The following is a 23,966-nucleotide window of genomic DNA, read 5'->3' as shown; positions in this document are numbered from 1 at the left end:
TCTAATCCGTTAGGAATATACGTACTATGTTTACGTAGTAAAGGAGCTCGGCGTTCCTTCTCTCTTTTATAAACAGTTACGTGCAGCGGTGTGTACATTTCGCGTTTTGTTTCGCGCAGGCACGCATAGCAGCCAGCCTTCGAGCCCGCTGTCTCGCAACTCTGCCGGCACCGGCGCCGAGAACACCGACCGGCTCGATAGCGACGTTTCGGACCGCCTCAGCAGCAGCATCGCCTCGGGATCCGAGGAAGAGCCGCTCGGTGAGTCACGTGACCTTCTCTGAGCGTTCTTGTTCAGAATGCATCGCGCGTACACTGAAAAAACAACAACAACGGTCTCTCTGTACTGTCTCTAGATCGTGTATAGATATTGTGCACGACATTTTGCTTACTTCGGAAGTATTAAGTGTTGGGGTATCGTTAGTCTTACGTGGTACCATGGTACCTGTAAAAAAAACAAAAAAAAACATGACCGTCAATAATTCGGACAAAGAGGCAACAAACACAAGCACTTGTCTTTTGATGTGTTCCCTTGTTCTTGTCCAAATTACTCGCTTATGCTTTTTTTTTCTCTGCGTTAGTCATTTGCATACTGATATGCATATCTTCTTCGTATTTATAGGCATTTTCAAAAGTAAATTTGTTTGAATTCATAACGACTTCACCAGTTACCGTATTAAGGTAAAATGTATAAGCAAAGTATTTATTTATTTATTTATTTATTTATTTATTTATTTATTTATTTATTTATTTATTTATTTACGAGAATTGTGCAGACATATAAAGGGCCCTTGCAGAAGAGGTATCAAATAAAAAGAACTGAAACGATAGTGAATTAGGCATTGATGACGATACAAATGTGACCAAGATTGAACAACAAACGTGAATCTCGAAGTATTAGATGGTGCTCGACACTTTGTGACATAAACTAACATTGTAGTATGGTACATCGAGGCACGGTACAGAATCTCTTATCAGAAATTAAAGTATTTCATCTGAGCAATTAAGTCACTGCTATGCAGAGCTGTCAGTGAGAGACTTCTCCGTTGAGAGATTTCATAACCGACTCTTTCCATTCGGGCCTCCACTTCTTGACAGCTAAACTTAATGTATTCGTTACGTATAAAGTACAGCGTATGAATGTTGAATTGGTCTCGTCACACTAATTAATATAGCAGCAAGTTCTGGCTAACTAGTAGACGTTGCTCAAAGTCGCATAAAATAACTAAACCATACGTTGAGCTGGATTGACCTAGTTTCGCTCTTTTCGTTTCTAGAGTGTCATCAAAGCTGCTCCAAGCTTTGTTAAGCCATAGGTCCCTTTATTGTTCGAGTCATCACTCGTGAATAGTGTATGACGTTAGACGGCAGGTGTTAAGACAAACATCAAACTGCAAATTCGAAACCGTGCGGCACACAATGACGTTTGCAGCGCACATACTATGAAAAGTTGGAAAAATATATTATACCTAGGTCAAATGCATCTCCGTAACAGTCGAAAAAAAAATGGAACTAGCGCAGTTAAAGGGTGTTTGGTTTGTCTGACGCTCCATGGTGTTAACTGCTTGACATTGCGCGCGTTAACTCTGCTTCCCGACACGTCAGACGAACTGGGACCTTTCGCATTGCTTAGATGTACGTCGCATATGATTCTGACCTTTCCAGAAACAGGTACGCGCAGAAAGAACATACGTGTTGGGACCGGTGCATCACTTGCTCGCAAGGAGCGGCGGTGGGTCACAACGCCCTTTTGTAAGGTTAAGCCGCTGAGGTCGCCTTGGTTAGGACGTGGCATAAGCAAAGAGACGATGCAGCATAGTTAAGGTTACGGTTGTAAGTCAAAGGACGTGAAATGTTATATGAAGCTGCTTCTGCTTATAATTTTAAAAGCGTTATATGGCGTTAGGAAGGGCATATTCGAAGAACCGTAAGAGTTCGCGTAGAAGCACCTTTTGCGTAATGCTTACTGACTGTTGACTATAAGATTGACTAACTCTGACTAGTTCTAGCCATCGAGGTAATTGGCCATAAAGGCATCCGAGATTGAAGGTGCGACTGATCTTGGAGGCCTTGAACCGAAAGGTCGGAGGTGCGGCTTCCGCTTGCTCTATGGAAACTGAATATTTGTCTTGAGACGGTTATAGACCCTCGACAATAAAAACATTCCGTGCAGGGTGTATCCCTTACAAAAATAGAATTAGACAGTCTACAGATTGCCGAAAATGGGTTTAGATTAGTCTATAAATTGTCTAAATCTATTTTTGTTAGGGATGGACGTCTCCCCTGTTTTCTCCTGAAGTCAAGTCGATTGTTTTTTTTTATATATACACACACTTCTTACGATCAGTCTTAACATAAGATTTTCGAAATTGTATATATGTGTCTTCAGTTTCGATATAGGTACCAGTTAGGTCGATGCGTCATGCCGCCGTGATAGATTGATTTGCTCCTCCTTTTTTTTTTTTTCGATAGAGGCGGTCGCTGCAAGCGAATACAGCCACAGTAAACTGGTGTCAGCAAACTCGTTCATATTTTTGTGAGAAATGTCATAGTACCTAGCCTTATTGTTATGCGACGTGACCAAACATGACATCATATTTTGACGTAGAGATAGAACCAACGACGCCATGCAGTTCCGGCCTCTCGAGACCAACTTTCGCATCGAAGTGAAAGCACCTTGGGAAGTGATCCTCATATCCATTCATATGGCGTAATACTTTTAAATACGCGTGCGGTTTTTACAACTTCGGATGCATACAGTATCCGTACTATTGAAAGGGTAGCAATGACGCACCATCATCAAGGACATGCATCATCCCGTGTCTATGCAATGACGCATATGACCGGGTTTGGTGACCCACTTTGTAGTAATATTCGGCCGATGTTGTGTTCCACTCTGTCTTCAAACAGTGTCAGGAAGAGCGAGGGTATAGGGCGCCACATCAATTTCATAACACCACACATACACAAATAAATATTAAAATATATATTTAGGGACGTGACAAGACAACGCCACATCCCTTCCCGACCACTCCGCTCGCCCCACTCAACTCTCTCGTGCTTCCACCTGCTTCGCCTGTTCCTCCCCAGGAAGCGACGTTTTCCACGTGCTAATCGCTGCGCGTGCTGTAGACGACACGGCGGGACCTTTGTGAACCCCCGGCTGACTACGTACGGTACAGCAAGCAACACTCGGCATTTGTATCTGTTCGGGGGAGGAGGGGGGGGGGGTGTAGGAGTATGGGGGTATATACGATGATGCAGCCGGCCGGAGTAACCGTCGGAACGACGCGTTCGCACGCAGCGACGGGGTCAGCGTGACGCCCCGTCGTCGGCGAGCGTAGGTCCGCAGGTCAGCCGAGGCTAACACAGCGGCGACGCCTTCCAATCTACACGTCCGCTGGGCTGTACACAGTGAAATAACAACTACGAAGACAGAAAGAGAAAGATTAGATTCGCGCGCGCGCCAGATGGGCGGAAACAACAGACGCGCCGTCTTTCTCGCTCACTTTAGAGAGAGGAAGAGATAGCCGAACGCTGGCACTACGAGCAGGAATGAAAGCAACAATAACGAGTTAACAGTACAAGAAAGACTTGAGAAGATGGAAGAATGAGGCACGTGCGGCGAACGGAGCAACGGTATATACGCGCGTGCTGTGAGCCCGCGGAGACTCAACCCGTTTTATGAGTCGTAATACGCCGTCCCGTCGCCTCACAGCTGGATGAAGAGAAAGAGCAAGACATAATAGAAAGATACGAAAAAAAAAGAAACAAGAAATGGAAAAGGTCGAGGGCTTTCTAACGTGCCGCGAGCGAGCGACGGCGAAGCCGCCTGATGTGGCTGGCGCGGGTCAGAGGTCACGGCAGAGAGGGTCGGGTGTCAGGTCAGAGGTCACGGCGCGCGCCGCCGCCGGCGGAGGTGAGAGTTCGAAACGGCGGCTCCCCCGCGGGCAGAGGATGCGACGGGCGGTGAAAGGGTGGACGCTTTCGAAGTAGTGGAGGAAAGGGAGGAGAGGTCGCGGGGGTTGCACCCTCAGTGGGGGTAGATTTACAAGCATAACCTCTGACCCAGTTCCGAAAGGAGGAGAAGGTTTTTGCCTGGAAAGCGGCGAGAAGAGCTCGCCCTGTGGAGAAGGTCGCCTCGTCTGAGTGTGTCTGTATGTGTCTAGGTCTTCGGCTGTCGGTAACCCCTCCTGGCGCTTGTGATCTTAGCGTAGCCTTTGACCCGACCTCAGAGGGAGGACCCTTGACACGGTGACCTTTGTGCGGAGGAGTTAAAAAAAAAAGAAAGCCTCGTTCGGAATCGCCGCCGTCGATTGGGCGGTTGCACACTGACGGAGAAAGAAGTATTGTGCCGTCTCTGTCTTGAGGACTCGAGCCCTTGACGTGTCTGTCTTTGACGTGGGCTGTTACGAGTAGGCATACTGAGATAGACCTGCTAGTTTGAGTGCGTTCCTGTTTCGACATTCACGCGCCTCATCTAACATTGTATGTGAAGAGAGATTCGTGTCATCGTCGCGTGTATTCCGCCTTCTTGAGCCGGCAGTACGTCGTAATGGTGTTCTCCTGGAAGCTTAGCTTAGGACGTGTGGGCGTTATTAACTGAAGCGTGAGCCAAACCTCATTCTTGAAATGAGTCCTCGAGGATTGAGGGCCTCGAGGATTGTTGTGCTCTCAAGAGCTCAAATATTATCACTAAGCGCGTACTCGCTGAATAGCCTTTTTTTGTTGGGGATGTGACCTTATAGTAAGTTATCATCATACGTCATCGTTTTACTCGTCAAATGTGCATAAATAATAATTGAGAACCGTCTTGAAAAAAACGAGCAGTTTGGGCTCTGTTTGAAGGCGACAAAACTTAATCATGAGAGGTGTGCTGCACGAGCGGTCATCGACCAGACAGGCATGCATGCAAGCTTTAGTGCCCAGTATCAGCCACATGCTTACTTACGTACCGATGATAATCTGCTGACCGCACTTGCTTGCGACTTGCTTTTTTTATTTTTTGTCTCTAGCACTTTGTCTTAAATGTTAAGGCTTCCCGTACTGACTGTGGCAGTTAGGCCCGTATTGTGGGGTATTTATCGGTATCACAACTAAAGTACAAGTTGCGCAATGTAGCAGTATCAGTATGTGTGTACGCATGGGTGATATCTATGTTCTTGTCCCATAGGAGCAAGCACTTCTGCGATATTGGAAGGTTGGTATCCCACCGTTGCCGTTACTGGTGTTCTTCAATCTCGCATCTGCCACGAGCCATACGATCAATTATTGCGTAATAAAATTGCGCAAACGTGGACCAAGGTCCGTGTGCCTCACACACATATGTATATAGTGCTGGGTAAAGCGCGCGAATCATTAATAATTCGCACAAACGCCGCAAGTATCTTTCCCACGTGTGTGAAAGAGCTTGTTTCGTTGCACTGAGTACAAGTCCAGGGACGATTAAGAATGCATTCACGTTCTCCGCGTACCGTTTTCTTCACAAGTCTGTCCAGGCTTATGAAGAAATCGCACGAGGGAATCGCGGGTAGCGTGAAACGAAAATATTAATAAGTCGCAACGGGGAAATTGCGGAAGCTGCTGCGAACCTCCGCGCGGGCGCCTCGAATTGAGAAACACGGTAAGTCACGGCGCATTTCATTGGGCATCCGCATTTTTCACGTAGCTTGGACTCTCCGCACAGTTATAGGCGACCGCTTTTACGGGTTATCTGTCGATTGAATCTTCAAGCACTCGTGCATACCGCGCTTTTCGTTTCCCGGACCCAAATCGCGACGTGAGCCAAGGAGAAAATGAGATTCGAAATGTCACAGGGCTTATAGCCCTGCAGCGACTGTTTGACCGCGTGCGACCCGAGAAAGACTGGCCACTGCTTGCAGCGGCCACACTCGGAAAAGGCCGGCTAGCTGTTGCGCTGATTCGCTTCGCTCCTCGTCGGCAATATATTGCAGTCCCGTCAACTATGCTTTGCTCGCGGGCATGCATGAAGCAGTCTCGGTTTCTCGCGTCAGGGGCATTGGTATTCCCGTGGCGGTGGCCGTTTTCCGCGTGTGAAGCGGCCTTTTAAAAAACCAGGGGCCTCGGGTCAAGGGCATGATGTGGACGTGTGCGTTTTCCTCTACGTGTTCTTGTTTTCATTGCTCTCTAGTCGTTATATTTATCTGTATTGCTTTTTTGAGGAAAACATAGCAATGTCAGAAACATATCCGGAGTATATTCGTCGGGATTTGCTGAGGCTTTATTATTAAAAACATCCTCAGCGTCATCCTCGGCCTATTCTATGTCCACTGCAGGACGAGAGGTCTCTCCCAGCGATCTCCAAATAACCACAAGCGTGCGCACGGGGGGTGGGGGGGGGGGGGCAGGAGGGGGCGCCCCCTTAGTCACCTATAGGAAAGAGTGGCGCAAAATGTGCCCCATACACTGACCCCCTAGTCAACTAAAAGGGGGTGGGGCGCAAAATCTGCCTCGTACATTGACTTAGTAGGGGGGGGGGGGGGGCGCTGCGATGAACCTTCAGCCCCCTGATGGGGAACCCTGCGCACGCCTATGCAAATAACCATATCCTGCGCAAGCTGGTTCCAGTTTATTCCTGCGAACTTGTTAATTTCATCACCCTACTTTACTCCCTGCCGTCCTCAGCTGTGTTGCCCAACCCTCAGTATCCAGAGATTATCAGCACCCTCCGCCGCTGTGGTCAGATGCCCCATAGCTGTGGCAGGAGTCTGAGGGCGACTGTTCAATTTGTACTAGCTTAGTTTGGGTGGCGGTGGCCAGATACTGAACAAAAGAGGTGAATTCCCGGTCGGTGAGGAAATTAATCATATAGTCGAATATAACTTAAGAAGTGCGGAGAGGCCCGGCTCAGATGAGCGAAGCGCGGCAGCAGATCGCCTCCGCGACGAAAGAAATATTCCCGCTCATGTACTCGGCTATGTCCTCCGAAGGTCATCGGCCGTCTGGCTTATGACGTCAGTGTGGCTCATTACGTCAGTATGGAGTGAGCGCCCATTTGTGCAGGCTTCTGTGCATCCGCCTTTGAGGAGGAAATGCCGCGGACGTCTAAAGTTATATCCCACTACAGATAGGTAACGGATGGACTGTAGCCTTTCAGGTACCCCGCCCCTCCAGAAAGCCACCCACCAGGGGAAGACATACTGGCATACCAGCAGTTAGTTGCTGATGTGTATGACATTTATTTCATAAGCAGGAACCGGAAGAAAGAACGTTGTGACTGACCTCACTCCCAACTCCTATTACCTCAATGACGACGAGCAGAGGGCTTTGAATGCGTCAATCAAGGACAAAGGGAGAGAGAGACAATCGGAGAGGGGATGGAGTTGAGTAAAAAATATACAGCGCTTAATGATGCAAAAATTCGTGTTTTCTCTCTTGTTCTGCGGGCGTTCTAGTGGTCTTCGCACTATGACTATTATTAGCACGCAACAGCGCCTCGTTGGCTATGGAATAGCAGTGTTCGCGAGAGAAACGTCGACTGGGAACGCACTACTTTCAAAGAGCGTCTGCGCGCGAATTCGGGTGTACAGGAAGAAAAAAAAAAGACACGGCTTTCACTCTTTAAACGTGTTAAAGCGTTCAAGCATAGCGCGAGTCGGATAGAACTACCGCCGGTATAGAAGTTTCGTTTATTTTTACATGTCGAAGCTAATATAAAATTGAATGACAAACAGAGCTGAAAAAAATGCAATAATCAAAGGAGAACTGAATAGCCCGAGTGTCAAGCATGCCACAGGGAAGCAAATTGAGTAACTACTAAAAGAAGCATCAGTTCTTACGATGCCATCCGAATAGAACAACAGCCGCACGGGTCATTTACAACAAACAGGCAGTCACTCCACAACCCGTTTCCTCGCTTCTTCGCGGTTACAAAATGCGCGAACGCCTTACCTTGAGGACGGCGTAGTGGTCGCTATACATTGTGTTTATTCGTATACTGAACAGCGATGCCACAAGGTGATACTTCATATGACGCGGATACTGAGGGCGATGCGAAGGAAACGTGCCAAGAAAATTGCCTTGCTGCAAGAAGTCATCTGTTCTGCAACAACTTCTTCTTATATGAGTCTATCCGCGTGTTTTGCTCTATGCAGTGTCCGAGATAGACGTATGAACGTGCATGAGTATGGTGCCCGACTTTAAAAGACTACTATTACACGCTCCTCTTCAACTTGGAAAACACAGCACCTCGATTCAAATGGTCTTTTTGTTTTGTGCGTTGTTTCTTCTTCGAAGCTCGGGGAGATAAGTTTGCCTGGTCCGCATCCTGGCCTAGATACGGGAGAGTCAAAAGCCACGGAGCGAGCGGCGTACGAGTCGCATAAACGGCGTGTGATAGACGAGGTCCGACACTCCTTTTTGGCAGCTCGGCGGCCATCGCCAGACCGTCTATCAGCCGTGACGGAAAGCTGCGCCCCCTATATACTGACTCGTGGGAGAGCCGTGTGTCTATCGTTCGGCATCGCGTGAAGGAAGCGTGGACCCATAAGAAGGCCGTCACCGACAGTGCAACCGCTGTGTAGCATATCTTCGCGGCAATGGCCTCCCTTAAAAGTCGACTGTGACATCTGACCTGTTGCCGGCTGTCTGGCCGATGCATGGTACGGGTGCCAGCAGCAACAGCAGCGTAGCTCGCGGTTGCGAAGCGTCGATTGGCGTGACGAAGCGCGTTTTTCGGCTGCGGTGGTGATGGCGTTGTCGATGGTGCATGACCGGCTCTGGAGGATGCAGGCCAGATCTTGTGCCAGAGTGAAGTGCTCCGTCGCGTGCTATGTATCGTATAGACGAGCGCGCGCTCCCGCGCGTTCGTTCGTGCTATATTCGTGCCTTATGGCTTAGTTAGCTTAGTTTAGATCCGTGGCGGGTTGGGAAGCAAGGAGGCGGGTAAGCGGCCGCCATGCTTATAAACGACAGACAGTCATTCGCGAAGGGGTGTGCCGCTTGACCTAACTGAACGTGATAGTTGGCAGGAGAGCCCGAAGCCTAAGCAACATTGGGCTCGGCCAGTACTTCGGAGGGAGAGTTGGGAGGAAAGTTCTCCCGCCCGTTATTCGCAGTAGCCGACACTATCTGCGGAAAGTGCATACTTGGAGATGATGCCCGCCTGAAGCAAGATATTGGGATATTATTGCGGTTTGCGATAGCAGCGGTTGATGAGGACAGCGTTTCATAAAAGGCTCCGGCTAACCAGAACTAGCGTGTATGGCATTATAGACAACTATATGCATATATTTTCTTTTAGCCTCAACCACGGAACGAGGAACGTTTGCTATGCCTAAGATATGGGTGTCGGAGAGAGCAGAAGCCTTGCTATAGCTATGTAGATATATCAAAGGAAAACAAGGACGCTGTTTTCTTTTGCAGGGTCAACTTTCTAGTTTTCAAGGTATCCTTGCGCAGGAGTGTAGCCAGGGGGTGGGGGGACGTCAAACGCTTTCCTTCTGAATTTTTTTATTTTACATGTGTATATATGCACGTACACATACAAACGCATGCACGAGCATACATAAAGCACGATTGAATCTACCCCGAAAAAAAATTTCTGGCTATGCTTATACTGTCCTTGTGTGGACACGGGAACGGGGCATCACCTTCGCGTTAATATACATGAAAACTATCGATACCAATGCGGAAAGCGTTGAAATAATGAGCATCTGAATCTGATATTGAACATACACCGAGACTTCACGGCATACATCTTTTTCGCAGAAGGCTCTACGGGCACCGCCATAATCCCCTCTAGTCCGTTTCGAATAGGCGTGACCCCCTAAAAACTCACGGCTGAGGCAGTAATGTCAGCCTTTGTACTACCCTGCCACAGTCCAGAAAGGAGCTGTTTCTTCTCTCCCGTGAAAAAGGTCTATATCATCTCGCTCGATCCACCACAGCCTAAAGAGGCGATTCGCGTAGCTGGCAATCTGTGGTTCTGGACGCTTTGATTTCTTCAACCAGACGCTCCTTCTCAGCCTCCGAATGTTCGATACGCTCGTCATTACACGAAGCGTATTAGAAGCCAGCATAAACAGACGAACCCTCGAAGAGCAACGGTCGTATAATAACTCCATAGCTTCCAGCTTTTGTTGAAAGTTTGGCATGATAAAACAGAAGTTAACAAATAAATGTGGAGAAAGGGCGAGAGGGGATGGTTGCCTCGGCCTGTCAAATCGCGCACTGTTTTCTTCAACACGAGAGCTCTTGCTGCTTTATTTTATTTCTTGTACGGCCTCGTATATGGGCCATTCATTCTCTTTAGCGCAGGCGACATTAGCGAGGAAGTCGCTTCGACGTCGCGAAGCGGACCGTTGTTGTCACCGTCACACAAAGCTATATACCATCACAGCTCCGCAGCTTCCGGTGCTGAGAAAAACAGTTTTTTTTTTCTTTCCAAGCTCGCCATTTCGAAGCTGAGTAAAAGAAACGGAGAAAAGGATTTTACGGATACAAAAAAAAAAAAACGGATAACGCGGCATAAACAGCGACGCGCGCAATTTTTCGGCATCACTCGCAACAAACTTCCTGCGAAGAAAAAACACCATTCCCCCTTTTCGCATCAACGGACGTGGCAGCTCCATCGAGCTCTCTCTTCTGTGAGGCACTTTCCAAAAGCCGTTTCGAGCATTTTTTCCTGTTTTGTTTTTTTCACCGACTTCTCCGAAGTACGAAAGTTAGAGTAAATAATAAAACAAGCGACTCAAAAGCTGGCCGAGTAAGGGCTAGACTGCCAAGCCATGCAGGGCGCGGGAGGTGAAAAGATAAAAATTAGAAAATATAGATAGGGAAAGGGGACGGAAGCTTTTACGTTTTGGAAAACGAGATCTGTCCTGCTCTTGCGTCAACGACGAGAAGCTGAGTGAGTGGGCGAGAGAGAGAGAAAGAGAGATGCACGGTGATATACACGAAAGAACGTCCGTCGCTTCGCGTCGTGTGAGGTACTATAAAAACGCTTTGAAGAGCGTACGCGTGCCGCCTTCGTTTTATCACCTACTTCACCATACACTTTCCCTCGTTTTTTTTTATATACATCTCCCTCACATTTATCCATCCGGTGTTGATATCTACTTTGATGCGTCGCTTTCCGGTAGAGGGGAGGCAACCGTTCTTCTGACTCTCTCTCTCTTTCTCTCATTGGGATATGTGTACGGTTGCGGAGCGTTGGTGCGGACGCGTGCCTTCGCAAGCCGGTAAAAAAAGACGGCGGCGTAACGCCGAAAACTGGATCTGCCCGAGCGATATGGCGCCCTGGGTTCCCGTAGCCTTTCTTTCTTGTTTTGTTTTTGTTTTTTGCCCTCTCTATAAATGTCTATCCCACGCACTCTCGACACTATATGTCTGAACCGTATCCTATCGATACGGTTTGACGAACACGACACAACGAAAGAAACTAATATAAAAAAGAAAAGTGAATCGCTTCGAACGTTCCGTGAGGAACCCCCCTTGCCCCGTTACCGTGAATTGTATACGTTGAATGGACTACATCCGTGAGTTCGTGAGTTGGGGTCTCTTCGTCTTGTTGTTTCACTAAACACGCTCACTTATACTGTAGTATACAAGTGCAGTGACTGCTAGCGGCGCCACGGGGTGAGCTCGGAGTGACTCAATTTCCCCTCCGCTGAGTCACTCTCCCCCACACCGCGCTGTTTGCCAACTTTTCTGTCATCACTTACACTATTGCCTCGTTTTTATTTTACTTTGTTTCTTCATCCCCCTTCGCCGTTATTGTTCTCTCCGGGGTCTGTTATTGTCGAGGGAGACAACTTTCCGCGGATGGTTGGCCATGGCTTCAAACGGCGTCGCGCCAGCCCTGCTTCGCCGGAACTCTTCTGACCAATTTCGATTCGATAACTCGCTCGCGCGCGCACAAACACATATTTCTCTTTCGTGCGTGGGTCCTCCTCTCTTGATGCGGTTGTTGCTAGAACGGTTGCAGCAGAAAGCCTGTGCTCGAGTTTTGACGAGGTTTCTACCGCGATAAATTGGTTTTCCTGCGAGCCATAGCCTATACTACTGGCGACGAGTGTTCCGAGAGAGGTTTGATATATATGGCTTTTGTTACGATACGTCGAGCCGCCCAACCATTCTCCTCCCCGTCTAGTGTTTATTGTTGATTGTTTACGTGACGAGAAGAAGCCGAATTCCTCGATGCCCGCTGTTTCGAGCTGCCGCGCTGTAGTGGAAGGGGAGGTTTCGTGCGGACATCCGGTTTCAATATCCGCGCGGATCATTCTGTGTTTCCTGCAACGTTCACTTATTACTTGTTTCTGGAACGTACGTTCTTCTTCAACGCTTAGTCGGAACTGCCGATATGTTGAGCGTAATTCCCCTGACAAAACGTCGCGAGGTGTTCTCTGGTGATTTCTGATCCACGGCCGGGCTTTTCGATGTGACAGTGTTTCCGAGTTTCGAACGTGACTAATGGTTTTTGTTCAGCGAAAGTTCTCTAGAGTTTCGGTGGACTCCATTCATTTTTTTTTTTTTTTTTTTGAGGCGCTGTGGTGTCTTTCCACCGTAGTGCGTCAGTGCATTCTACTTTGTTTGACTCGAAGTGCACTCCGGAAGAAGCAGACTGTGAATTTGTTTTTGTTTTTCGTTTAAAGCTGACAGAAACAATGCAATAAAACATTGCTTGAAACTAGCAACATTGGCAGCGTATAGCATCGCTGAAATTGATAACCGCTGATAAGGAAGTGAAGGCTTCGTGTTCATTTTCACAACTTCGTGTCACTTTGCCTAAGTGCGCCGAGAAAAGAAAGATTGTACGACATTCTTCCTTGTGAGGCTGATTATAGGAAAAGCGTCTGCCTTTCTTGCGTTAGGCTGGTACACATAGACGTGCACAGAGTTTTCTGATAAGTGTGTAAAGGGGGGGGGGGGGGGCGGAGGAGGCAAGTTTCCCCATAGCTACTCCCTCATCATTCGACAAAAAGTTCCGACTGGAAGCAAATACTAAAAAGAACCGATTATGTGATGCCAACCTCCTTGTGTGTTGCTGACAAGGTCCTACCGTACCATTGGTACCCGGTTTTCCTGTGGTAAAGATGGGGAGTAAACCGTTCTTGGAATGCAGCATCGGGATCCCTCAGCCGCCATTATTTTAACAACTTGCATGGCCATAACCCTGATTATTAATTGTTAATAAACGGGTCACTGACCAATATCAAATTAACATAAAATGACGTTTCGGTATCGGTACGGATCCCTTGTTCACTACGGAATGACGGCTAAGCAGCAGGTTTTTAATTAGCGTTGAGCGCATGACGCAAAGTTCGGGAGTACACGTGGTTTAGTGTGCCAGATGAAATATTGGTTGTGTTGCTTGTTGTCTGAATTATTAGTGATTCGAGATTGAGCCTCGTTGTCGAATTTCTCTCCGTGGCCATTATGCGAGCCATTGTCCCAGCAGATATCGTGGCCCGTCTTCTCGGCATGCTCTGTGAGTGCCTTTGTCACTGCGTGGTCCTTGGCGACGTCATTCTTGGGCTGCTTCAGACGCCTGCAAAAACTGCCGCTTTCGCCGATGTATACCGATTCGCAATCGGCGCATGAGGTCTTGTAGACCACACCAGGGAAACGTTGCCGAGGAGAGAGGATCCTTAACATTTAGCAAGTCACCCTCAACCTTTAAAGGTCCATTACATTCCATTGGTCAGTGACCTGCTCATTAACAACGCATTTACCTGACCAGACGTCATTCCGTCGAACTCTCGACTACCCTGCTTATTAATAACCCTTTTAGACGCTATGCACACAATTGTGTGCACCACTTGTTTTTGCTATTTGCATGGAGCAGGGGCTAAGAAAGAGCAATACACATTAAGCTTTGGATGAATTGAACATCCTGAATAATAAATTTGTCATTTAACTTCATTTTGCAGTGTGGTGTTGCATATGATCTCTTTGCTGAAGGCACTGCCATATTCGACAAGTCGTTCGACGTGCCGCTTCCCGCGACCCACATCAAAAGTATAATTTTCCTTTGCTCAACATGGACATAACCGAAAACGAATTGGCACTATATTTCTAGCGTGAAATCTTATTCTATTTGTGCAAAAACAGAGCATGAATGGCTTCAGAGTGAATCGATACTTAATTACAAAGTAATCAGGAATGATTACTATAACACACATAAATTAATGTATTACATTATTTTTGTTGCAATATAATATCGAGTGCCTTCAAATAACATTATATCGATTTGACGCATTTATAGACATTTCTTCATAGGTGGCGCCTGACAAGGTAAACAATGATGGAAAAGGTGCGACATGAGTAAAGATATGGGGTTGATTGGCGCCCCCCCCCCCCTTTTTTGCACGCCTGTGCTGGTACACGTCATTTGACGATTCCTTTAGTCCGATTCCATCCATTTTTTATCGTCTATGTTTTTCTTATCATCTTATAAGCGGACGATATATAACCGGCTGAGATATTGTAACGTATAGATGGAGCAAAGCCAGGACCAGTGGTCAGGAGTTCGTTACTGACGTCATCGTGATCGTTACATCCTCGGTTACTAACGCGCCTCGAGAAGCTGCGCAAACAAGGAGCGCGACAGGCGCGTCTTATACGTCACCCGGCGAATCGAGAAGTGATAATTCGACGATAAACGGCGAAGGTGAAAAGTAACTCGACGCGCATACCGGATACTGACGTCGACGGGTCGCCATGCCCGTTAACTATACATATAGCAATGAAGAGCGTGGCGCGTCCATAACGTCACGTGGACGTTATCTACATAATCGTGACTTTATACTACCCGTAGTAAGAGTCTCACCACTTTGTCTCTGTAAGTACTGATTACGGTTATGATTATCTCTCGTCTGCGAAGAGTATGCTATCCCTATCGCACTCTTTAATCGCGGAAGTAAAATTCGCTCGCAACCTCCGAGGATGCGCGCGCTTTTCGCTGCCTAGCTTTGGCCCTAATGAGGATCGCGTGAGGTCTCGAGACGCTTGATTAGCGGTTTTCTATCCCTTCGTCTCTCATTTACACTTCAAGCATGATTAAACGGGGCACTCTCGTTTAAAGAGCGCGAGCTCAAAAGGAAAGCCCCTTTCGAAACGAGACACAACGAGGAAAAAAAAAAGGACGTAAAGCAGCAACACATTCAATCACGACGTTATCAAACAGCGTGGCTCTGCAGCAAGCTCCAGAGCCTTGAGACTTTCTGGCCTGGCACGGCAGGCCAAAGGTATCGAATTACCACCGCCCGCCAGCTTCATTTTCACAATGGCCGTGGGGCGTCACCGTCGACAGCGCCAGCTACGATATAGCGACTCGATCGAGTATATACCGAGGCTAGCCCGGCCTGGCCGAGTGTATCTCGCAACCCCGATGTCATCTATCCATCACACTTATATATGTATATTCGCTCGCACGGAGCACCGTATCTGACCCCGCGCACAACGCTATAACACGCAGGTCGGCAACACTCGCTCGCTCTTCTCACGTTTCCGTCTTTTTCCTGTGTATGCTCCGCTATAACGGCGGGCGAGTTGCTCACACAAGAGTGCCTTTTCTTCGGCCTCATCTCACTCCTCATCTCTGAGATGGCTTAGCGCGGCGGATTAGCCTCGCGAGAGCCGCGTGCTCATATCGCACGTACCGCGGACGATCATATTACAGGCGGTGATATGGTACTATGTGAACGCCTTTGATTTTGGCCCAGATGCATGATTGCAGTGTGCGAAGAAATGGAGAGCTTGTGTTGGCGCTCCGGAGACAATCAACTTCCCTTCCGCGCAGGTGCATACGCGGCCGCCGGCTCGCTAATGAATTAGGGTATCAGCCGGGAGGTCGTTTCACGTACGACGCCGGCGCGCCCTTCATTTCTTAAGCGTCGTCGTCAAGGTGCGCGGGTGTGCGTTCGTCCGGCAGGGCATGTAGCTCACCCCAGGGGGCTCACACGGGTATAGCGGCGGAATATATTAACAGTATAATGCGCTACGTCAGCGGCGCTTTCTTTTTCTTTTTTTCTCTCTGCGGGCCTCGCCGCTTTCTGCGATCTGGTCTCGTCGAATTCTCACGGTGTTCGTGGAGAATCATTAAGAAGTCATATCATTGCTGGAAAAATGATGGTCTCAGTGCTCGGCGTCGTGGCACTGTTCATTGTTATAGTACAAAAGGGAAGAAAAAAAAAACGCCAGGCTTGCGCGGAACACGCATTTCGAAGAGCGGTGTCTTTAGAGCCCGTTGTAAACTCTCTTAAGGCGCCTTTGCTTCAAGTTCAGTTGAGAAGCGCCCTATTCATCATCATTTTGTGGAGTAGCGATGTACCCACTGCGCGTCCGTAAGACAATACATGCACCTGTACTAGATGCGCACTAAGTTGATGCAGTGGCTGAGATCTTTGTAATGGGTGGGCAGCTTTAAACCACCCACTCGTTACGCAGTTCACATGTTGTGACGCCTAGTTCTGATTCTGCGTTTCTTCCGCGCAACATTTACATAACGTTCGCATTTGCTAACGCTATAATCTTCGCTATAGACATGACACCTCTATCGGGGGCGAGGTCCACCGCTGGATGAGCTGGCGCCGCCATCGGCATGACGTGGTGCGAATAATCACGTGGACACAGCGGCCGCGTTGGCGGCTCTACAGAAGTGCCGAAACGAGTTGAAAACAAAAGTTTAAAAGTCATTCCTGCGCTGCGGTTATGATTAAGCGAGGAGGCTTTCCCGCTTCGGGTGAGTGCTCGACAACGCTTGAAAGCGATATACAAAATGTAGTGACTTCCTCTGAAGGCGTCTCACGCGGCAGGCCGCTGCTCGATGCCGCAGTGCTGGACGTACGCAACGGAGCCCGGTGTCAGCCTTCACACGTGTCTGCAGGGTAAGAAGCGGCGTGAAGCTTGGATTCCAGAGCTTATAGAACTCGCTAGGAGCCGCCGGCTACAACTCGTGTGTGAAGCCAGCACTTGCGCGAGGGAGATTTCTGCTACGGCCCGTGGATGCGATGTTCGGTGAGTAGCAGATATCGCGCACTGAGACGCTTGCTGACCGGATAAGGCAACACCACCTGGCTAAGGGCGCTTATCTGCCGCAATGTGGCCCATATATCTTGTACACCTCCATATTACTCCATACTACTCCCTAAAGCCTTCGTCTACGAACGTCTTTTAACCATTTTTGCAAGATATCCAGTTTTCAGTCACAGTGCTTGAAGTGTACGGAGGGAACTAAGGTGACTACGGCATTGCTCAGCGTATACTAAATCCACGTACAGACGCACGATTATACGCGCCTGTACATCGCTCTAGTTTCTGTCCAACTGCTTGCATCAACCGGATTTCGAGTGAGCCCCTAAGCTCGATGGAATACGTATATTGCACGGAAACCGGTTAATTGACAACAAGCAGGACCATTCGGCCGTCTTTCTTTCTTTCTTTTGATAACGGGCCGGAACACCGGTAGCCGCTAATTCCTAAATGCCGTTCAGTTCTTTCTATTTTTTATCTCTCTCTCATTTGTAATTGCTCTCAGACGCTGCAGTGGCCCGGTTTCCCGTCGCGCGTCGGCTACATTTCAATCGGGCCGTAGCGTGACGTTGCGGAGTCCCCCCTGCGAATGATCTATTATAACGCGCGATCCAGATCGGAGGGGGGGGGGGGGTTCGATCGACGCGCTAAGTACACCAGGAACCATCACTAAAGGCGGTTCGGCTCCCTTTTTCCGTCGACGCTCAGCTCGGCTCGTCCTCTATATCGCTGTGGCCCAAAACGATAATTATTTACCGCCGTTGCAGGAAGAGGAGGCCTGCCTGCAGAACGAAGAAGCGACACTCACGCACACCAACTTCCACGGATGTGCGAGGTGGTTGGTTGGTTGGTGCCCCCCCGTGTACATACTATACAGGGGGCTGCAGGCCCGCAGCGCGCATGCATATACGCTGCGTGCGGGGGTCCCGTTCGCGACGGTTTCGTCATCGTAATGAGTCATCGGCGCGAAGCCCGTGGGAAAGGATCGTCTATTCCCACACTGCGGAGACAACACGGAGCATACGTATGAGGACGGGCGATCGAGAAACGAGACTTCGCATCCGAGAGGCGACGACGAGGTGAGGAAGAAGAAGAAGAAAACAAAATTATATAAGTTCGCCCCCAAGAAGCCTGCATAGAGAGAGGGAGAGACTCAGGAGGATGAGGAGGAAGTACGCGTAACGAGCAGGGCTTTCGGGGGTTCGACTCCCGCGGGCGCGTGAGGCCGGTTGAAGCTTGCTCGCTCGCGTGTGTGCCTCGGAGCGCCGCGGAATAATCATCGACACGTTTCTCAAACGAGTATTTTCCACATTCCGCGCGTCGTGACCAAACGAAGGAGGAGTTGGCCTGGGCGTAGCCGTGCACAGAAGCTGCTTCCCTCGGGGCTCTCGTTCATTTGTTTTCTTTTCCGAAACGTCTTCGTCGCCGTCGTCGTGTAGTATAGCCGTCTCGTTCCGTCAGGTCGTGGCGGTAACACGACCTTCGTTCGCTTCACGCCACACTGCTGTTCTCCGTTTCTGACTCGAAGGCGTTCTCTCGCCTGAGCAAATGACTTGTTCGCTCGACCGCCTGGGCTGCTGAGTGCGTGTGTAGGCGCACTTCGCGCTGGAATGCGATCGGACGATGTAAATAGGCGGGCTGGTCATTTGTCAGGCCGAACGTCGCGTATATATATACGCCTGTCGAGGCAGCGCGTTTCTTCGTTCCTTCGTTTCAGACTTGTTTGCTGTTAGTGCGCGCACATGCGTGCTTGTGTGTTTGTATAGGCGGTCAGTTATAGGGCGGGCATTGCAGGAGCGCTCGCCTGGAACCCGTGCCGCGCGGAATAGATTTTTCGAAGGCGCGGAATTTGCGGGAGCCGCGTCCTTTTGTTTTGTCCTGTTTTCTTCACTCTGTCCTGTTTTCTTCACACAGCAGTGGAAATTGATAGCTCCACGATCTTTCTACATATAGGTTCTTCCTGCTCCGGAGTTGTCTGTGCCTATTGATGATACCTCAAGAATCCTTTATTGGTGATCTTGCACGCGGGGCATAAAGTAGTGGCTTGTCAAAAAAAGAAAAAAAATCAAAACCCCAGCGACATCTTTTCAGCGGTGAAGCAAATACGAGTTGGAGGAAGCGAAACCTAGTATTTTAAAAGCAGACATCCATTGAGGTGGTTGTCCTGCAACAACTTCAATGCAACCACCTCAATCACGGCAGCTGACGCTGTTTTGGTTGTAACTATAATACTTTCCCGTCGAGTTATCTCTCGAGATTTGTACAAGTTTTGCTTTTGTCTTGTTCATGCTTGCTCTTCGACGTGTATTTTCGCTCCTGGAGTGCCTCTGGCATAGCTTATAAGGCATATTTGCGTGCACTGGGCCCCTCGGTAAACATCAATGCTTGGATCTTTGCTCAAGAGTTAACGTGAGCAGATGATTCGGTTACTCACACATACCGCGACAGATTCATCCGTTCACGATCACCTCACAACGTCAAGCACCTCCAGCATTAGTCCACATGCTGATTCTTGAGTCGACTCACTCAGACTCAGATCGAGCCGTGAGTCTGAGTCCGAGTGAGTCCTTGAGAAAAATTTTGGTGAGTCTGAGCTCGAGCACGTCTGGTTAAGGGTTACGTTGGTGAGTCCGAGTCCGAGTGAGGTCTAAGCGCAAAATATTTCTTGACCGAGTATGATAGCACATTCGGGAGGTTGTTTGAGACCGCTCTGACTGTGTTTGAAAGCGGTGAATTTAACAGCTTTAAAGCTCTGCAACGAGAAGAAGCAGGTGTGCTTGTCATGTTGCCCCTTCCTTGTTATGTATTGGCCCGATTGTTTTAGTAGCAACGCTTGGTTCCTATTTTTCGTAAATGCTTAGAGCCTCCGGAGCGCAGTCGAATGTACCATAAGTGAGATCCCCATTTTTTGCTGACCTATGATCTCCAAGCATCAGTTACTGAATGTGTATTTCTTTGTTTCGTTGTATCTGTGTCCTAGAAGATGCGGCTCTGAGAAAAATTTTTTAGCCCGCGCATCGTGTATCCTTTCGTCTCGCGGCACTGCGAGGTATATCGCAAGCGAAGCCTTCATCAATTGCTGACCGCTCTCCAGCCCTATAAGAAGCAAACACAGTTCGCTTTTACGCTGCTACACACGCATGCAGGCACTCCCTAGCGGTTCTGCGCGGGCCTTAATGCTTCCCGAGGACCGGGATAGCCAAATAGATCCTCTTGGTAAAACTAAGGGTGTGTGCGCATCAGCAGTGAACGCGGTTCCCAACGGTCACACGAGTGCGTACACGCAAACACCTGCGCAGTCGACGTGTTACAGGCTACAGCGCAGATTAGTGCTGATCGTTCTCACGCGGCTCTGTACATATACTATACATCGAATGCCCGCAGTCAGTGAGTAAGAGGGCGCTGTGAGTCTCGTAGTTTTGCCTCGTGTGTGGCATACGAAGTCGTCCACTCATCTTGCGCGGCAATCGAGCCGGACAAGCACCTGTTTCTGAAGCGGTACTTGGGAGTATACTCGGTGTCTGTGAGATCTTACTCGCGTATGCTTGTGGAGTTCAGCTAACGCTCTAAAGGAAGCGCAGATGGGCTGAATTGATGCGGGCGAGTTAAACCGTACTCGTTTTCTCACCTCACCTTGTAAGGATGTTCTATGCTCTTTGGGAGTTTAGGTGTTGCCTCATTTTTTGGTACTGCTGGTTGCTCCATGCTTCCGTATTCAACTTGTGGCCAGACTTAAGCCCGTCAAAACAGAATTGTTCCGCTTGCGTTTTGCGCGCATGATATTGCAGTTCTTAAATTAGTTCCGGCTAATTCGGCGCGCGGGCCTGGATGTTCATGTATGTGTGCGCCCGTGTGTGTGTTTGGGGGGGGGGGGGGGATTGCATATGCGTGCATTGGCGTTTTTGTACGCCTGTTCGGCTACACACAGACACACGCAACGCCCGGTCTTAAAAGACGACACCTTCCGCACGCGAACCGTGCGCATAAAATCTCCATCTGGACGTTTCGTGTCGCTCTCAGCGAGCATCCCGGGAAGTCGATCGACCCTCGAAGAAGCACACCGAACCCGAAAAGTCGGGCCATTTCCAGTATCGCGAACAGAAATCTCGACAGTGAGGCGATAGGAAAACGACCAGCGGGAGTGGGGAGGGGGGGGGGGGGGGGGGACGTACCGTCTTATAGCGCGCGACCAGTAATATCACTGCGCGCGCTAATTTCCCGCTCCCGCCACCACCGCGACCTCCCAACGCTCCCAGAAGCAGCTATAGTCGTGTATAAGCATCACTACGCACGCAGTGTCGGCATCGGCGACGGCGACCCCGGAGTGTAACGATAGGGGGGAAGTGCTGTTGTGATCGTGTTCGGTGATTCCGAGGGCGGTCCCGTCTGCATGCGATGCGCGCCGCTTTCTCAGTTTCCCACACTAAACACTGCGAGAAGGGGCTATACACGGAGGAGAGAGAGGGGAAGCCGCTATGTCTATGTACTTACACAAGTGGCTTCGAGGGACCGGTCGTCGTTATACTCGCGGCAGTAGCAGCAGCAGAGGCTTATACGGAGCAGGAGGGGTGCACCTTTGGGCAGACCTCTTGCTCCGGCCGCGGTGTCGCGCGTGGTTCGGCCCGGAGAGCCATCTTCGGACCGGACCTATTGGGGGGCGCGGCGGTGGCCGTCGCGTCGTCTTCCCACGGGACGGGCCGTGCTTTGACGGTCCCATCGAGGGGCGACCTCTGGGCCCTCCGCACGCTGACCCTGTTTCCTTCCCCGGTGCGACCGGTCGCGGCGGTGGTGTCGAAGTTCGCTGGAGCGACGGTGGCATCGCGTCGTTTATGTATAGATATATAAACGTCGATCGGAGACAGTTTGTTGCCCCCCTGCTCCCCCCCCCCCCTCCATTACTTGAGAGCAAGGACAGGGTTGTCTCTTTCCTTCAGTGATCTCTAGTTGGCCGACGCTCCAACTGGTGGCGCTGTAGTATTCGTGTGTTGTGTTTGGTTATGTACTTATTGAATGCGTGCTAAGTGATGCGTCATGTTAAACACGTCATAGCCGCACCGTTGTGAATAAGGGGAGCACCCAAGGAGGAGCTCAATTTTCAGTTGACGTTAAAGGCATTCTGCCAAAGGCTGCTTGGCTCATAGTCGTTGTTAAGTTGTATACTCTTATTCGCGTAAGCGGGTTCCTTTTGCCCAACTAAAGCACGCATGTATTCTTTAATTGTGGCTTTCTTGCGGAAGTCCGTGTTGGCGGTCTTCGCTTAATTCCGTTTTGAAGTAAGGAAAACGTTGCATTCGCTGAAAGTTGAAGGCCCATAACTGTCGCTATTGGGCGTTGTATATCCAATACTATATCCACGGAAGCTCGAAAGAGAGGCGCGCGACAGAATTTGAGCACCCTTTAAGAAGGAATCAAATGGTCTTAAAGACTTTACCAGTCATTTGATTTCCCAGTATCGTGTTCTGTTTGCCAAGTCATCGCTGAAATGGTGGCTACACGTTGGTCGGGTTCAGTTGTCCATTTCTTTAAAGGACATTGCACTCGGCTTTTGGAAAACGAAAAAAACATTTAGAAGGACGGTTAAGCAAGAACTGTGTCTTCAGTATTAAACACAAGACTGCTGCTTTCTTTGGCAGCACCCCAATTTCATCTTATCGAGGCTTCTTTTTCTCTCTCTCTCTCTCACACGACGTGAGACGCGTGTGAAACCAGCAGGCGTGCGCCTCGCGCGCAGGAAAGAAAGTTCGAATACCCGGTGTCCAGCTGACGCGCGTTCTCATGACCCACCTCTTTCGTTCTTTCACACGAGCTACAGTGGCTACATTTTGATGAAGGGAAATTCGAAAAAAAAAAAATCATCCGTGTGCTTGGATTTAGGCCCGTGTCAATGAACCCCTGAGGATCAAAATAAATCGGGAACTCTCTACTGCGGCGTGCCTCATAATCTGACTGCAGTCTTGTGAACTTCTGGAATTCATTTTTAAATATTTTTGCATGGGAGTGCGCTATGTAGGTGTACCAAGGAGAAAGAAAATGAGATTGACGTAGGGAAATAATAAGGGCAGGCATGTTAACAAAGACTGAGCTCATTTGCATCGCTACTGAATAAAGAGAGCTAGAGTCGCCGATGTATAAACGGGTAGCTTTTAGCGCTGCGCTAAAGGCGGCCGTGTTGCGCTCCACGCAGTTGACTTCAAAGACTGCGGTAGCAATTTTGCGGCCTTCACTAGCTGCAACATAGAAGAAAGTGGCCCTATGATCTCGCGCAAACAGAAAGGTCTTCTCTGTATCTGGTTTATATAGGGATACGGAATCCAGGCCTTACAGCTTATGTGGTTGAGCTGCGTAGAAAATATGATAAATAAGCGCAGCCCACCCGAAAAGGCACAGAAGAAGAAGAAGTGAACACGGTCTATCATGGTGACACGATGGCTCCTGGCTCAGTTTATTTGTACCTGCTATTACATAGGTCGGCAAAAAAAAAGTAGAGCTCACTCAGACTCACTCAAATAATGTATTTTCCGCTCAGGGCTCACTCGGACTCGGGCTCACCAAAATTTTTCTCAACCGGACTCATTCGGACTCAGACTCACCAACATATTACTCAGCCGGACTCACTCAGACTCAGACTCACGGCTCGATCTGAGTCTGAGTGAGTCAACTCATGAGTCCGTTAGAGTAAAATTAGCTTTCTCGATCAAGGTGTCAACGCTTTTTAACATCAATTTCTCATATAATCGGTGCTTTACGGTATGCCTTTTGATCTTTTACCTTCAAATACGAGCATTTTTATGAAATACGCGCCTCACAGGAGATATATTTATCAAGAACTTCTCCTGAAAGAATTTGCGGGGGCAGATCATGGCACCTCACCCCCCCCCCCTCCCCCCAACTTAACTCACGCCTTTGATCAATAAATATTGATGCGGCGCATGAACGCTAGTGCGTTTAGCTATGTCTGAATAAACTTGAGTA

General features: G+C 49.1%; 1 protein-coding gene across 1 annotated transcript in view; it reads left to right on the top strand.

Moving 5' to 3' along the window:
• LOC119389934 (mucin-19) overlaps window positions 1–23,966 on the top strand; it is a 475,744-nt gene that overhangs the window by 288,839 nt on the left and 162,939 nt on the right. Inside the window, exon 4 of the mRNA XM_037657383.2 lies at window positions 120–260. Within this exon, the coding sequence (XP_037513311.1) occupies window positions 120–260 (141 nt within the window). The remainder of the gene's footprint in view (window positions 1–119; window positions 261–23,966) is intronic.

This window comes from Rhipicephalus sanguineus, chromosome 4 (genome assembly GCF_013339695.2).
Source record: "Rhipicephalus sanguineus isolate Rsan-2018 chromosome 4, BIME_Rsan_1.4, whole genome shotgun sequence".
Taxonomy (NCBI): Eukaryota; Metazoa; Arthropoda; class Arachnida; order Ixodida; family Ixodidae; genus Rhipicephalus; species Rhipicephalus sanguineus.
Note: the sequence above shows the minus strand (reverse complement) of the source record. Positions and strands in the feature narration are given on the sequence as shown.